The sequence below is a fragment of the Cebus imitator genome, unplaced genomic scaffold (assembly GCF_001604975.1).
Source record: "Cebus imitator isolate Cc_AM_T3 unplaced genomic scaffold, Cebus_imitator-1.0 Scaffold538, whole genome shotgun sequence".
Lineage (NCBI taxonomy): Eukaryota > Metazoa > Chordata > Mammalia > Primates > Cebidae > Cebus > Cebus imitator.
Window position 1 is genome coordinate 332,349 of NW_016107853.1, and position 16,769 is coordinate 349,117.

The window sequence follows — 16,769 nt, forward strand, 5'->3', positions numbered from 1 at the left end:
AAAAAAAAAAAAGGCAGGGATTCAACCGCAGCACCTGGCATATAATAAGCACTTAATAAATATCACTTATAAAAAAAGCTAACTGTACAGCTACTGCAATTGAAACTGTGGTACTGGCCCATGGAAAAAACAAACCAGAAAGATGAGAAAACCCCAAAAATGTCCCAAACATGTGTACCAATGGTATAAGGATGATTATTTCAAAAAGTGGCGCCAGCCTAATTAGTTCATACTTTGAAAAAAAAAAAAAAAAAAAGGCAGATTACTACATCATACAGCATTCTAAAGTAAACTCCATGGCAGCTTTTTATTTCTTATTTTTGAGACGGAGGCTCACTCTGTCACTCTGTTGCCCAGGCTGGAGAGCAGTGGTGCAATCTCGGCTCACTGCAGCTTCCACCTCCCAGGTTCAAGCGATTCTCCTGCCTCAGCCTATAGACTAGCTGGGACTGCAGGTATGTGCCACCATGCCCAGCTAATTTTTTTTGTATTTTTAGTGGAGACGGGGTTTTACCATGTTGGCCAGGCTAGTCTCAAGATCTTGACCTCAGGTGATCCACCTGCCTTGCCTTTCCAAAGTCCTGGGATTATAGGTGTAAGCTAATATGCCTGGCCAACTCCATGGTTAAATGTTAAAATTAAAAAGAAAGAAAAAGAAACTGCAGATATTTATTTTATTATTTGTTTATTTATTATTATTTTTAAGACAGAGTCTCGCTCTGTTGCCCAAGCTGGAGTGCAATGGCACAATCTCTGCTCACTGCAACCTCCATGTCCCAGGTTCAAGCTATTCTCCTCCCTCAGCCTCCTGAGTAGCTGGGACTACAGGCAGTGCCACCACGCCTGGCTAATTCTTTTGTATTTTTAGGTATAGACAGGGTTTCACCATGTTGGCCAGGTGCCTTGGCCTCCCAAAGTGCTGGGATTATAGGCATGAGCCACTGCGCCTGGCTTACAGATGATATTTATATAATGCTGAAGTGGGGAAAGCTTTCCTAAGCCTACTTTCCAAATCAGAAACCAAAAACCAAAAAGCCACACAGGTTTAGGCCGGGTGCAGTGGCTCACGCCTGTAATCCCAGCACTTTGGGAGGCTGAGGAGGGCGGCTCACCTGAGATCAGAAGTTGGAGAACAGCCCGGCCAACATGGTGAAACCCCAACTCTACTAAAAATTAGGTGGGTGTGGTGGCGGGTGCCTACAATCCCAGCTACTCGGTAGGCTGAGGCAGGAGGTGGGGGTTGCAGTGAGCTGAGATAGTGCCACTGCACTCCAGCCTGGGTGACAAGGGCGAGACTGTGTCTCAGAAAATAAATAAAATACAATAAATAAATGTTTCAAATCATAGATAAAATTAAAACAAAAGTTAAAATCTGGAAAGGGATATGTGTTACAGATAGGACTGAGGATTTTCTTACTTATAAAAAAAAGACTATTTATATACCAATAAGGAAGGCACGAAAACAGCAAAAATATCAAAGGACATAAACAGAAAATTCATGAGAGTACTAAAAATGAATTCAAACTCACTAATAATCAAAGGAGTACAAATTAAAATGAGACCCTTCTCTTTCTGTCTAGAAATTTAGTAATGGAATAATCCAGAATTAAGGTATAAGGAAGTAAACGCTCACACACTGTTCATGGGAATATGAGGTAGCAGAAATCTGCAAAGACACTTGAAGTGTGTATCAAAAGCTTTAAAGATAATGCATTTCTAAAGAAAAACCTAGGCCGGGCGTGATGGCTCATGCCTGTAATTCTAGCACTTCGGAAGGCCAAGGCAAGTAGATCTCTTGAGCCCAGGAGTTTGAGACCAGCTTGGCTAACATGGCAAAACCCTGTCTTTACAAAAAATACAAAAATTAGCTGGGCATGGTGGCGTGCACCTGTAATTCCAGCTACCTGGGATGCTGGGTCAGGGTAATTGCTTGAACCCGAGAGTTGGAGGTTGCAATGGGCTGAGATTGCACCATTGCACTCCAGCCTGGGCAACATGGTAAGACTTAGACTCAAAAAAAGAAAAAAAAAAAAAGAAAGGAAAAAAATCTAACCTATATGACAAAATATTAATAGTGTTTATGCCTGGGAGGTTATTACATTTTTCGTTAAAGTTTAACTGTTTAGACTTTTTGCCGCTGTGTCTATGTTACTTTGAGAATTAGAAGAAAAAAGCATGTTTTTCAATTTGGAAAATTGTATAAGCCCTTTTAACACAGTAATTACACTTCTAGACATTTTTCCTAAATAAAGAGATTGCATAAAGATACATTACATAAGAATCATACCAGAAAAACTGAAATCTGATACTGGGAATTGGTTACATAAATATGCCACGTTAGTGTGATGGAAGAGTATGCAGTTACTAAAATTATGACATGCAAGAATATTGACATGGTAAATTGTCACACTATCCTGTCGCATACAGGGTACAGAATATATAATATGATACCATTTTGAACAGAATATTCAAGTGTCTGTGTATATGTGTATGCATGTATGTGCACGACATATACCAGTTATCTTTACGTAGTACGGTTATGAATAACGTAAATGTTTATTCTTTGGACTCTTCTATCTTTTCCAAGTTTTCTTAAAAAACCTGTATTCCTTTTACATTTGGGGGTCAAGGCTTGTTTTTTTTTATTTATTTACTTTTTTTACAGCATGGCCACTATAATAATGTATTATATGCCTGAAATTTGCTGAGACAGTAGACCTGTTTTTTTCTTTTGTGTCTTTTTTCTGTATTTTTGATTTTTATGAGTATATAATACGTTGTTTGTTTTATTTTTATTTTTGAGATGAAGTCTTGCTCTACTGCCCAGGCTAGAGTGCAGTGGTACGATCTCGGCCCACTGCAACCTCTGTCTCCCAGGTTCAAGTGATTCTCCTGCCTCAGCCTCCCTAATAGGTGGGACTACAGGCATGTGCCACACCTGGCTAATTTTTTTATTTTTAGTAGAGACGGGGTTTCACCATGTTGGCCAGGCTAGTCTTGAACTCCTGATCTCAAGTGATCCGCCCACCTCAGCCTCCCAAAGTCCTGGGATTACAAGCATGAGCCATGGCGCCCAGCCTTGTTTTGTTTTAAATAAGATGGTATAGTCAATGATGCCACAGGCTACCTTGTCAAGCAGGACAGGGACTGAACCCAAGTCACTTAGATTTGCAATTAGAGGGCACTGGAGACACCATATAGAACAATTACAGAGTGGACTGCTGCAGTAGCACAGTGGATGCCAGGATCTATGTGGTGAGCTGAGGAGCTGGAGACAATGGAGTCCAATCTTTTAAGCCTTTGGGCTACAAAACTATTAGTTACTCCAGCCAAAATCCCAGGAGTCATCCTCTTTCATTCACCCCCTCCTCCCACATTCACTCCATCAGCAAATCCTGCTGCTTGATCCAAAAAAATTCCCACTTCCCTTTCCACCGTCTCCCCTGCTACCACCCTCTCCAAGTCACCACTATTTCCAATTTGGATCTGCCAACACCTACTGATTTGGCCTCTTCCCGCCTGTCCTTCACCCGTGTATGTGCACAGTCACTGTGCGGTGTGCTGGCCATGTTTACCTCTTAGACAAGGACCTGTGGCTACAGGCCAAGGCTTCTTGGTCATAGAAAAAGGTTTCCTTAACTAGGAACAGGCAGTCCTGCCAAACTGGGCCATTCCATCCCATGGAGCAAATAATTTATGGTATTACAAAGGGAGAGGATAGAATAGGGCTTCAAGACGGTGGCTTTTATGGTTTGCTTTTTGTTATGAGAATGTTTTCATCTTGGCTGTTTTGTAATATCTCTACTAGATAGTGGAGAAGCCCACCCAGCCTACGTCCCAAAGGAGAAAAAGCTGAGTCAGTCATCTCACACGTCGGAGAGGGAGACAAGTCATGTTCCAAAGGGAACAGTAAGGATCAGGCTATGGCCACAAAGCTTCACTTAGAATGAATTTTTCCTGCCCACCCTCTCTAGAACAGGGGGCTTCTCGTTCTACTCAAATCACAAAACAATTAAAGGAGAAGGCTGCTCTTCCCAGCAAAGGGCTGGGAAACAATGCAGGTAAGACCTGAGCAGTAACCAAAGGCACATTTAAAAACTCCTGAAGCTGCGGTCTGTCCCCTGGCATTCTGAACCTTTAATTTGCTACCTCATTTAAAAAAAAAAAAAAAAAAAAAAAGAGAGAGCAAGATCTTGTTAATTAATTTGAGACCTGTCTTGGTTCCCAGATCTCCTAAATGTGGCAGGACAATAAATAAAATCAATGAAGTGAACAAAGTAATGATTACAACTGTGGTCAGTCAGTGCTGCTGACAGGAGAGTGAGGGGACATTCGTCCTGTGCTGGAGGGGTGGGTGGGAAAGTGGGAAAACCACAGTCAACTGGGTGACCAGGGAAGGCCTCCCTCAGGAGATGACAATCAGGGTATGCAGCAGCTGGCTATTTCAACAGCCCAAACAAGCCACTTGTGAAATGGTGGTGCTTTCGAAATATCTCCTGTGAGCAGGAGAAAGTGACTCACCCACTCCTCCAAAGGGGAAAGAGTTGAGCATGAAGTGCATGATGACGTCATTGCCTGTGACACCCCCACTGGACGTCTCATCAATCATCCGTTTGATGAGCTGAGGACAGACCAAAGGCATCCAGGTCAGTGAAGTTGCCTCTCAGGGAACACTCAGGCCCCGCCACACAGAGGGCTGTGTGTTCAGTTATGTGCTCAAAGCATGCACATTCTGGCTTTGTGTCAGTGAAAATTCTCGAGTCTGGGGACGCCATGCCAGCCAGATAGCCAAACAATCTAAACTGTGGTTAATTTAGCAAAGTGACTGATACCCAACTTCTCAGACACACATCTAGTGCACAAAGGGAGGCAGCTCCAAACCTCTGGGCCTACCCAGCCACCACCTAGAGTTGTACTCCCCAGCACAGCAGCAAAAGGCTCTTTATAAGGGGACAGTTTAGATTACATTCCCGCTTTAAAACCTGTTATTGTTTCTTTCTTTTCTCACTCTAAATTATAACATATGATTAGGAGTTATTATTTAGTCTTTGTAAAATGCAAAAATATTTAAGTCCATAGATTTAGCATCCTATTTAAGAATTAAATGGTTGGTTGGCCTAAGACCCAGAAAACCACAAGAACACTTTACTAGCAAATGCCATGTCACTTGGGTGCCAGCAAGCCCTTCAGGGTTCTTCATGGCAAATGTCAAGTCTGGACAGTAGTGACCTCAGGTGACCCACTGCTGGGAAGTGCTCCACACCTGACTCGTACCTTGGCCAGCCGCCTTTCGGCTTCAGGGTTCCTTCCTGCCCACATTATCCATGGTTTTACATGTCAAACCATTGTTTTGTAATAACCAAGTCTTTACTGGGCCCCGAACATTGGGTCTCACTTCAAATGCCTGCAGCTATCTGTATCTTAACAGCATCACAAGCTCCAAAAGGTGTCACATGACTATCTGTACATTACCATCAGAAGCTCTCCAGAAAACATTTGGCTTATGAACTCCTCAGATCTTGACTAGTCTCTTTTCCCTTCTAGTTTTCCCGCTTCTTCAGAGGGCTTCTGAACCTACTTGCCCTCCTTGAGGCCGCTGTGTCTTAGTAGCAGCTGGTCCCCTAGTGACATGAATGAGTGAGCCATGCAGAAAGTGGCGGAACTGCTCAACCAGGTGATGCGGTTCCACCACTCTACAAGAAGCTAATGTAATGTGAGAAACTAAAATCCGTGACATCACAGCCACTTATGTGACAATGTCGGGGTCTCTGTCCCACACAACTCCCTCTGAGTGGCAGTGAATGCCATTTTGGTCATAGGGCAGGCAAGAGCACTCAAGTTAAGAAAAAACAGCACTGATGTGATTCACAGAGGTGCTGTCTTTGCATTCAGCAATGCCCTGTGGATTAACATCAGAAAAGCATTTAATGCTGGCACATAGAAGTCTTCCAATTATACGGGAGATGTTTGTGAATCAAAAACCCTGCGACACTCACCCCTGCAGACTCAGATATAACCCCAGGGAGGAGGGGAATGGAGACTGTGACAACCCCAGAGCCTCATTATCCAAGACAGCAACCTAGGAATGCAACCTCACTTAGTGGACTCTGATGCTATACAAAAAACACATCACTGTTTTACATTGTTTTTTGCATTGTTTTACAGCAGAGAAGGAACATGACTCTTGACAGTCACTTACGATAGTGAGCTGTTCTCTCTAAAGCTTACCTTATTGTTATGTGAAAATACATAGAGAGCCAGAGGCTTTTCACGTTCATTTATGAAATTTATGGCCTCATCTACATTTTTCACAGGCACTATTGGAAGAACTGGTCCAAAAATTTCTTCTTGCATCACCTTGGTTTTAGGATCAACATCAGTAAGTACTGTTGGGGCTTAAAAGAAAATAAACAAAATGAAAATGCTGAGACAAAAATGCACAACGCTCATCTTACATGTCTTTCATTGAGTCACCTATCCATCCCTCTCCTTCTCCTACCCAAGTCATATCCAGTGAAAAGTCCTGAGCATGTGGATGAACTGTGCAAATACTCAATGTCTCCAAAGGCTGTGAATCACAACCCTGTGGGTACCTGTGCAAACCAAGGGAACGACATACAGTCAAATATATCTTTTTCATACTTAACTCTGCTCACAGCCATGCATGTATTTAACTGTAGATTATACTTAACATTTGTTTGTGGACAGGTTTTTCTAGGAGCAAAGACAGCTCCTCTGTGAATCACATCAATACTATTTTTTCTTAACTCAAGTGCTTTCATATATATTATCTCATTAATCTTTATTACAACTCTGTTAGACAGATTAAGAAAACAGGCTTAAATGGTCAAAATTCCCTAAGTCTTAGTTCAGTGTTCCATCTACCATGGGGAAGAGGCACAAGAAAGGAGGGCGAAACAGATGCTGAGGAGGCTATGCAGAGTGTCCCAGCATCTGCTGCCAACATAAGTCACCAACTGGCTGTACTCCAAAAGATGCTGTAAAGAATAAACTGGACCGTCGACCAAAAGAGAAGTCATCTAACAAGTTGGCACTTTTCCTTTACCCCTAGTTTCTACTAGGGCATCTTGGCAATGTGGCTGGGGATGGCTTCCTGCAGTACCACTTCTAGGGGTATATAAGCTGCCACCCCAAATCCACTGCCCACATCTTCCTCAGGTCAGAGAACAAATTTGGGCTGGGTGTCTACTTCCTCTGCATAGCTGTGCTCAGGTAAGATAATCCTAGCTCAAAATCAGGGGAAAGTCCTAATTAGTCTATGAGCTACTCAGGATAGCCCCTTTCCCTTGCCATTCTTAGCCTAGAAATGGGCAATGCGGACATACTGAGGATGGGAGAACAGAGAGATGAAAGAATTAGAGTCTGTTTTCCCTTTTTTCTACAGATGTATTCCGCAATTCAATCTGGGCCACCACCAAGAGAGACAGAAGGTACAGGATTGTTTTCTTTTACATCCTAGTACAAAAAATCAGGGCTTTTTGATGGTACCACTGAGCCACTGAATTATCCAGCTCAGGAGAACCTCGGGACTGCTAATTATAAGATAATCAATTTCTGCTTCTTATTTCAATATTTTAAGGTTTTTTTTGGGGGGGGTAACTTGTAGCATCTTTTCTGATAAAGGGGATAAGTAAAGCTATATGGGACAGCTTCTTTGCCAGCCAAGTCCAAATGGGTCTAACTTTTCTGTCACCTTACATTTTACTCTAGAAAAATGTGCTTAACATTCAAAGTAATACATATTCAAGGCAAAGAAGAGAAAGCATAAAGAAGGTACACAAATAATCAGGTCAAGCATGATGGACCAAAACGTTACTTCTGGAGTGTTACTGTCACTGGTTAGTTGTAGAATAGCGGCCAAGCTATTTTCTTCTTTGTGCTGTTTTCCTATCCACAAACTGGAGATAATTACAAGTTCTACTCTGTTTCTCAGGGTCATTAGGAAGAAAAAAGTAGTTACGTGTAAATATGAACAACTGGAGCAACGCTGGTGGCATCATTTAACATACAGGAACACAGACATTTTACATAGTTTATAACAAAAGCTACAGTATAACGGAAAGCAGTATTTAGTACTTTAACGGCTAAACGCTATATATTTAATAGTTTATTTAGTGTTAGTAAGTAGTGTCAGCAAAAGCTGCCAAACTGCCATCTTCCCTTAGGAAAAGGAGAATTTCCATTACCTATGTAGCGTGTGGCCTCATCCGTCTCCCCACCAAAAGCTATCTTTTGTCCTTCAAGCAAACTTAGTATTCTCTTAAAATGACGATGATTGATGATCCTTTCATAATCAGGAGACTCTTTTACATTTTCTCCATAAAATTCCTATTTAAAACAACAGAAGTATACAAATGTCATAAAGACCCGCATTTCAATTTCAGTAAGTACAAAATCCAGCCATGCCCCCAAATCAATCTGGTTTTCTATCCTCACAGAATCAAACACCCAGCCCTCAAGTAATTGAACAGTAGTATAATAGTAGTAAGTTTCAGCTTTTTGGCAGGTCAAGGACTAGAAAATAAAGCATGCACACACCCAGAGCTCTATCACTGTCTATAGTACCAAGGGTCCTTATGGATCTCTTACAGTCCAACCATGGGCCTTCACCCCCTGGGGCTAATGGCAGTAGTAGGCTTAGAAAAGAAATCTTGTTTTACGTCAGGGTTGCCTATTTGTTCACACACTGGCTGTGCCTGCTCTCCCCCTACATTAAGTTGGGTAGTTGCAGCAGAGACTCCAAGATCTGCAAAGCCTAAAATATTGACCACTGAGCCCTTTACAGAAAACATTTGCCAATCTTTGCTCCACTTTGTTGTTTTGGTATTCTTTGAACTGGTATTTCCACCACTTACACATGATGGTGAAACCACTCAAAGGCTCAAAGTACAGCTTTGGTAAAACACCAAGGTAAAAGAACCTCATAATAATACAACCAATATTTACTTTGTCAAATAAACACAAAATTACTGAATTGCTACATCACTTCAAGGCCTTGCGAGAGTTCTCAATTTAATCTCAAATCAAAATGAACGCTGTTCACCCAACCTCTACCAAGAACACTTCTCAAGTCTGAGTAGTAGGAATCACTTGTGTAGCTTGCTAAAATGCATGTGCCTAGGCTTTGACTCCAGAGTGGTAAAAGCTACCCACAGTAGCTTTCAATGCTGACTACATCATAGAATCACCTGGGGGCCTCCAAAAAGCTGAATCTTTGGAGGGTAAGTCTTGCAAACTTGTTTTTAAATGGCTCCCTGGTGATTCTAACATGTAGCTTGAGAACCACTGTGTTAGAGTATAAATGCCTCAAAGGGAGGCAGAGGCCGTTATTCCCTTGAAACTGAATTCGTTACCACATTCAACTATGCGTTTCTCCAATTCCCAAGTATTTTTCAGTCTCACAAGTATATTTAACCATTTTCTCTTCCCATGTACCCTAAATCTGGGCAACTCTCCCTTCATGTTCTCATCTGGATCCATTTTTAGTCTTATCACTGAAAATGATAGTCCAATTCCCATATCAAGACCCTAGTACCTCATCACCCAAGTTACTCTGCCTCAAACACATCGTGAACTATCTCCCTGAACTTCCTGGTACACAATTTTCTCTTTTATTTATTTATTTTTGAGACAGGGTCTCATTCTGTCACCCAGGGTGGTACAGTGGTACAATCTTAGCTCACTGCAGCCTCCGCCTCCCAGGCAGGCTCAAGCAATCCTCTTACCTCAGCTTCCCAAGTGGGTGGGTCCACAGGTGCACACCACTACACCCAGCTAATTTTTGTGGGTCTTGTAGAGATGGGATTTTGCTATATTGCCCAGCTGGTCTTCAACTCCTAGCCTTAAGCAATCTGTCTTGCCTCAGCCTCCCAAAGTGCTGGGATTACAGGAGTGAGCCACTGTGCCCAGCCAATTTTCTCTTTTCTTTTTTTTTTCTGTTGAGACAGGGTCTTGCGCTGTCACCCAGGCTGGAGCACAGTGGTGCAATAATGGCTCCCTGCAGCCTTGAACTACTGGGCTCAAGTGATCCTTCTGGCTTCAGCCTCCTGAGTAGCTGGGACTATAGGCATGTGCCACCATGCCCAGCTAACCTTTTTTTTTTTTTTTTGGTAGAGTCAGGGTCTTGTTATGTTGACCCGGCTGGTTTTGAACTCCTGGGCTCCAGTGATCCTCCCAAAGTGCTGGGATTACAGGAGTGAGCCACCTCAACTGGCAACAATTTCTGTTTTCTTTTTTAAAATTTTTTGAGACAGGCTCTCATTCCATTATCCAGGTTGGAGTGCAGTAGCATGATCTTGGCTCACTGCAACCTCTACCTCCTGGGTTCAAGCAATTCTCGTGCCTCAGCCACCCAAGCAGCTGGAATTATAGGCATGTGCTACCATGCCTGGTTAATTTTTTTACTTTTAGTAGAGACGGGGTTTGCCATGTTGGCCAGGCTGGTCTCGAACTCCTCACCTCAAGTGATCAACCTGCCGCGGCCTCCCAAAGTGCCAGGATTATAGGCATGAGCCACCGTGTCTGGCCAACAATTTTCATTTTCAGATCACAAGCATTACTCTTTGGTGTTTTTGATCCTTCCTTTCCGTGTTCAATTAACATCTGTTGAGTAAACAGTGGCTGCTCCAATAATTTCTTTCATCTGAGAGGTTAATGACCCTCACCCACTGCTGAACTCAGTCACATTACTCATCTGCTCATCCCATTCTTTTCTTTCTTTTTTTTAAGACAGAGTCTCACTCTGTCACCCAGGCTGCTGGAGTGCAGTGGTGTGAGCCTAGCTCACTGCAACCTTTGCCTCCAGGGTTCAAGTGATTCTTGTGCCTCCGGTTAATTTTTTTTTGTATTTTTACTAGAGATGGGGTTTCACCATATTGGCCAGGCTGGTCTTGAACTTCAGATCTCAAGTGATCTGCCGCCTAGGCCTCCCAAAGTGCTGGGATTACGAGCATGAACCACTGCATCCAGCCACCGCATCCAGCCCCCATTTTTTTCTGCCAACCTAAATCCTACATTTTCTTCAAGTCTTGGCTTAGGACTCTATCATGCAGCTTTCCTTGGTTCCCTCACTGCAGATATTTATTTTAAACACTCTGAGATATTGATAACTATATAAAAGGTATACTATAAGTAGTTATTTAATTAAGTCACTCCTCCAAACTACTGGCCACCCCAAGCCCTCTACATACACAAAAGCTGATAACCTTCATCATCAATGGCCAACATGCCAAACCGTCTCTCTGATTATACCTAAAAGGTTGGCAACATTCTCTCAAAATCACAAACACACAATTATTTAAGTTTTTTAAAAGTAAGTATATGCCACAACTAATTATCAACAAATCAACTAGACAGCTTAAGTAGATTTAACACCAATGCAACTTTGCTCCTAGCAGATATTCTATGAAAGGTACATATAGTATTTTCTTATTAGCTAATAAGTTCATTGGGCCATATATGCTTGTGACATTTTCCTAGAGAGAGAAACTAATGGGGATGCTCTGTGAATAGTTAATTTGACTCCTTATCTTATTAAAATCAGTGGAATCAGATGTGTTGAATACAAACCTTCACCGTTTCTTTAATCTTCTGCACAATTTGATTCTGGAGGGATGCTTCACAGAGAATGTAGTCGGGGGCAATGCACGTTTGGCCACAATTCATGTATTTTCCCCAGGTTATGCGTCTGAGGGGAAAAATTCCAGAACAGCTATATAATTCAGTCAAACATCCATTTGTCATATTGTGTTGTTTGAATATTTTGCAACTAAAATAGATTCATATATTTACCTGGCAATTTGTATAAAAATAAAAATCTCATTTCTAATTCAGTTGGTTGGAACTTAGAATGTATTTTCCAAATGAGGTAGAATATTTTAAGTAGCGGGGAATTTCTCATGCCAGCTCATGGGAAACAGTACTTGGTAAACAGTGAAGCCATTGCCTGCTGCAGGAAAAGAGGAGAAGCAACCTTCTGACACACCTTCCCCTCTCCCACTCCAGCCAAAGGAAAGTCCTGGATAATGGGAGTTTGGTACAGACCCTCCTGGTTGTGTCTTTTGGCTCTGTCGGCGAGATGTTCAGGTATAAAGCAGGATATCAGCCAGCCTCCAAGGCCACCCTCCTCTTTGTTGAGCCCTGCCCCACTTGGGAAGATCTTTCCCATGCCTGAGCAGAAATCCATGCCCTGAACATTCACTAACTGGGGGGCTTCAGAATTGGCGACTGGATTTCTACTTATGAAGCCCACCTGGAACGCTGACCTGGAACCTCTGAAGGGAGAGAAAGCCACGTCACCCAGAGCACAGTCAGTTCTATGAGTTGGTACTTCTTAGTAGTGAAACCGAATTTAGCAGAGAGAACCTGAAACATTTTATTTTCTAATTTTCAGATGCAAGATGTTATTCGCAGTTAAATAATGAGGAACACTTGTTTTGTCAACAAAGAATCTCAGTTAAGAGGTCAGCATAATACCCTCTTAAATGGAAATTTAAAGACTTTATTGGATGTGATCCCAGATGGCCAATTAGGAGCAGCTCAGGGTTGTGGCTCCCAGCGAAAGCGCTGAGGGTGAGTGGACGCTGCATTTACAGACGGATTTTTATTGCCCACAGACCAGGAGATTCCCAGGCGGTGGAGCCCCACGGGTCACCAGTGCGCTGGTTTGGCCTGCGTGGCTGTTTTGGCCAGCGCCCCCAGCCTGGCAGGTCTCTGCACAAAACACACAGGTCCGGGCGCTGTTTTAGCTGGCGATTGGAGCTCCTGGGAGACAGAGTTGCCCATTCGATTGATAAAAAAGCGGACTGAAACAGGGAGCCAGGCCAGGAGATTCCCGGACAAAAAAAGCACCACAAGTCTCAGCCTGCGCAGTAGGTCACTGCCTGGGAAATCACACAGATCCTGGCACCTTTTCAACAGGTGACTGGAACACCTGGGAGTCAGAAACGAAAAAACAAAAAAATAGGTCTGAGGCAGGGAACCAGGTGATCAGGCTTGGCTGGTCCCACCCCCACAAAAAAACAGCAATCTGAAATGCTCTGGATTAACAGTTTCACAGCAAGCACAGCTGAACCCAGGACGGGCCAGCTCTATGGGGGAGGGGCGTCCACCATTACCAAGGCAGTCCATCACTAAGGAGCTAGTCCGCCATTGCTGAGGCAGCCTACCGTTACAGAGACAGTCCATCACTGCCGAGGCAGTTCTAACTGTACCCATATAAACAGGACTGCAGGGAGGTTCACACGGCAGCTGGGCAGAGCCCACAGCAGCTCAGCAAAGCCTCTGCAGGCAGACAGTGACTAGGCTGCCTCCTCGCTGGGCAGGGCATCCCTGAAAAAAGGCAGCAGCATGACAGAAACTTATAAATAAAGCCCTAACGCCCCGGGACAGAGCACCTGGGAAAAAAAAGGGGGGGAGGTTATGAGTTCTGCTGCAGCAGACTTAAATGTACCTGCCCAGCAGCTCTGAATGAACAATGGAGCTCACAGCTCAGCACTTGAGCTCCTATAAAGGACAGACTGTCTCCTCAAGCAGCTCCCTGACCCCTGCATATCCAAAGAGTCACCTCATAAAGGAGAGCTCGGACTGACATCAGGCAGGTATCCTTCCGGGAAAAAGACAGCAGAAGAAACCGGCAGCAACCCTTACTATTCTGCAGCTGCTGCATAGGATCCCCAGGCAAGCAGGGCCTGGAGTGGACCTCAGCAGTCCTACAGCAGAGGGGCCTGAATGCTAGAAGGAAAACTAAGAAACAGAAAGAAATAACTTCATCATCAACAAACTGGACATTCACTCAGAGACCCAATCTGAAAGCCAACAACTACAAAGACGACAGGTGGATAAATCCACAAAGATGGGAAGAAGCCAGCGCAAAAAGGATGAAAACATCTGAAACCAGAATGCCGCTCCTCCTCCAAGGGATCACAACTCACCAGCAAGGGAACAAGGCTGGATGGAGAATGAGTGTGATGAATTGACAGAAACAGGCTTCAGAAGGTTAGTAATCAGAAACTTCACTGAGCTAAAAGAACATGTTCTAACCCAATGCAAAGAAACTAAGAACCTTGAAAAAATATTTGACGAAATGCTAACGAGAATAAACAACTTAGGAATATTAATGAATTGATGGAGCTGAAAAACACAACACAAGAACTTCGCGAAGCATACGTGAGTTTCAACAGCCGAATTGACCAAGCAGAAGAAAGGATATCAGAGGTCAAAGATTAACTCAATGAAATAAAACGAGAAGGCAACATTAGAGAAAAAAGGGTAAAAAGGAATGAACAAAGTCTCTAAGACATATGGGACTATGTGAAAAGACCTAATCTACATTTGATAGGCATACCTGAATGTGATGGACAGAATGAATCCAATCTGGAAAATACTCTTCAGGATATAATCCAGGAAAACTTCCCCAACTTAGCAAGGCAGGCCAATATTCAAGTCCAGGAAATACAGAGAATAACACAAAGATATTCCTCAAGAAGAGCAACCCCAAGGCACATAATCGTCAGATTCACCAGGGTTGAAATGAAGGAGAAAATGCTAAGGGCAGCCAGAGAGAAAGGTCGGGTTACCCACAACGGGAAGCCCATCAGACTCACAGTGGATCTCTCAGCAGAAACCCTACAAGCCAGAAGAGTGTGGGGGCCAATATTTAACATCCTTAAAGAAAAGAACTTTCAACCTAGAATTTCATATCCAGCCAAACTAAGCTTCATAAGTGAAGGAGAAAATCCTTTACAAACAAGCAAGTATTCAGAGATTTCATCACCACCAGGCCTGCCTTACAAGAGCTCCTGAATGAAGCGCTAAGCATAGAAAGGAACAACCAGTACTGGCCACTCCAAAAACGTACCAAATGTTAAAGAGCACCAACACAAAGAAGAAAAAGCATCAACTAATGGGCAAAACAGCCAGCTAGCATCAAAATGGCAGGATCAAATTCACACATAACAATATTAACCCTAAATGTAAAGGGGCTAAATGCCCCAATCAAAAGACATAGACTGGCAAATTGGATAAAAAGCCAAAACCCATCGGTGTGTTGTATCCAGGAAACCCATCTCACATGCAAGGATACACAAAGACTCAAAATGAAGGGACGGAGGAAGATTTACCAAGCAAAAAAAAGCAGGAGTTGCAGTTCTCGTCTCTGATAAAATAGACTTTAAACCAACAAAAATCAAAAGAGACAAAAAAGGACATTACATAATGGTAAAAGGATCAATGCAACAAGAAGAGCTAACGATCCTAAATATATACGCACCCAATACAGGAGCACCCAGATACATAAAACAAGTTCTTAATGACTTAAAAAGAGACCTAGACTCCCACACAATAATAGCTGGAGACTTTAACACCCCATTGTCATATTAGACAGATCAATGAGACAGAAAATTAACAAGGATATCCAGGACTTGAACTCAAGCCTGGACCAAGCAAACCTAATAGATATTTACAGAACCCTCCACCCCAAATCCACAGAATATACATTCTTCTCAGCACCACTTCACACCTACTCTAAAATTGACCACATAATTGGAAGTAAATCACTTCTCAGCAAATGCAAAAGAATGGAAATCATAACAAACAGACCACAGTGCAATCAAGTTAGAATTCAGAATTCAGAAACTGACTCAGAACTGCACAGCTTTATGGAAACTGAACAACTGGCTCTTGAATGTTGACTGGATAAACAATGAAATGAAGGCAGAAATAAAGATGTTCTTCGAAACCAATGAGAACGAAGACACAATGTACCAGAATCTCTGGGACACATTTAAAGCAGTGTCTACAGGAAAATTTACAGCAATAAATGCCCATATGATAAACAAGGAAAGATCTAAAATTGACACCCTATTGTCAAAATTGAAAGAGCTAGAGGAGCAAGATCAAAAAAACTCAAAAGCTAGCAGAAGACAAGAAATAACTAAGATCAGAGCAGAACTGAAGGAGATAGAGACACAAAAAACCCTTCAAAAAATCAATAAACCCAGGAGCTGGTTTTTTGAAAACACCAACAAAATAGACAGACCACTAGCCAGAATAATAAAAAAGAAAAGAGAGAAGAATCAAATAGATGCAATAAAAAATGATAAAGGGGATATCACCACGGATTCCACAAAAATACAAACCATCATCAGAAATTATTACAATAAACTCTATGCACATAAACTAGTAAACCTGGAAGAAATTGATAAATTCCTGGACACTTGCATCCTCCCAAGCCTAAACCAGGAAAAAGTCGAAACCCTGAATAGACCAATAACAAGGGCAGAAGTTGAGGCAGCAATTAATAGCCTATCAACCAAAAAAACCCCAGGTCCAGATGGGTTCACAGCCGAATTCTACCAGAATACAAAGAGGAGCTGGTACCATTCCTTCTGAAACTATTCCAAATAATCCAAAAAGAGGGAATCCTTCCCAAATCATTTTATGAGACCAACATCATCCTGACACCAAAACCCGGCAAAGACTCAGAAAGAAAAGAAAACTTCAGGCCAACATCCATGATGAAGATAGATGTAAAAATCTTCAATAAAATACTGGCAAACCGATTGCAATGGCACATCAAAGAGCTTATTTACCATGATCAAGTAGGCTTCATCCTGGGGATGCAAGGCTGGTTCAACATATGCAAGTCTATAAACGTAATTCACCACATAAACAGAACCAAAGACAAAAACCACATGATTATCTCAATTGATGCAGAGAAGGCCTTTGACAAAATTCAACAGCCCTTTATG

The 16,769-nt window shown here is 42.5% G+C and overlaps 1 protein-coding gene and 1 non-coding gene across 6 annotated transcripts in view; both read right to left on the reverse strand.

The window, feature by feature from the left end:
* Window positions 1-16,769, reverse strand: part of ALDH3A2 (aldehyde dehydrogenase 3 family member A2) — a 67,152-nt gene that overhangs the window by 41,534 nt on the left and 8,849 nt on the right. For all 5 annotated transcript variants that reach the window (XM_037733597.1, XM_017514901.2, XM_017514904.2 and 2 more), the window contains 4 exons: window positions 11,590-11,707; window positions 8,208-8,349; window positions 6,229-6,395; window positions 4,522-4,621 (listed from right to left, as the gene is read on the reverse strand). In XM_037733597.1, coding sequence (XP_037589525.1) covers window positions 4,522-4,621; window positions 6,229-6,395; window positions 8,208-8,349; window positions 11,590-11,707 — 527 coding nt within the window. The remainder of the gene's footprint in view (window positions 1-4,521; window positions 4,622-6,228; window positions 6,396-8,207; window positions 8,350-11,589; window positions 11,708-16,769) is intronic.
* Window positions 7,404-7,509, reverse strand: LOC119468954. The gene has a single exon (XR_005197762.1). It is a non-coding gene; the product is annotated as a small nucleolar RNA SNORA31 (small nucleolar RNA).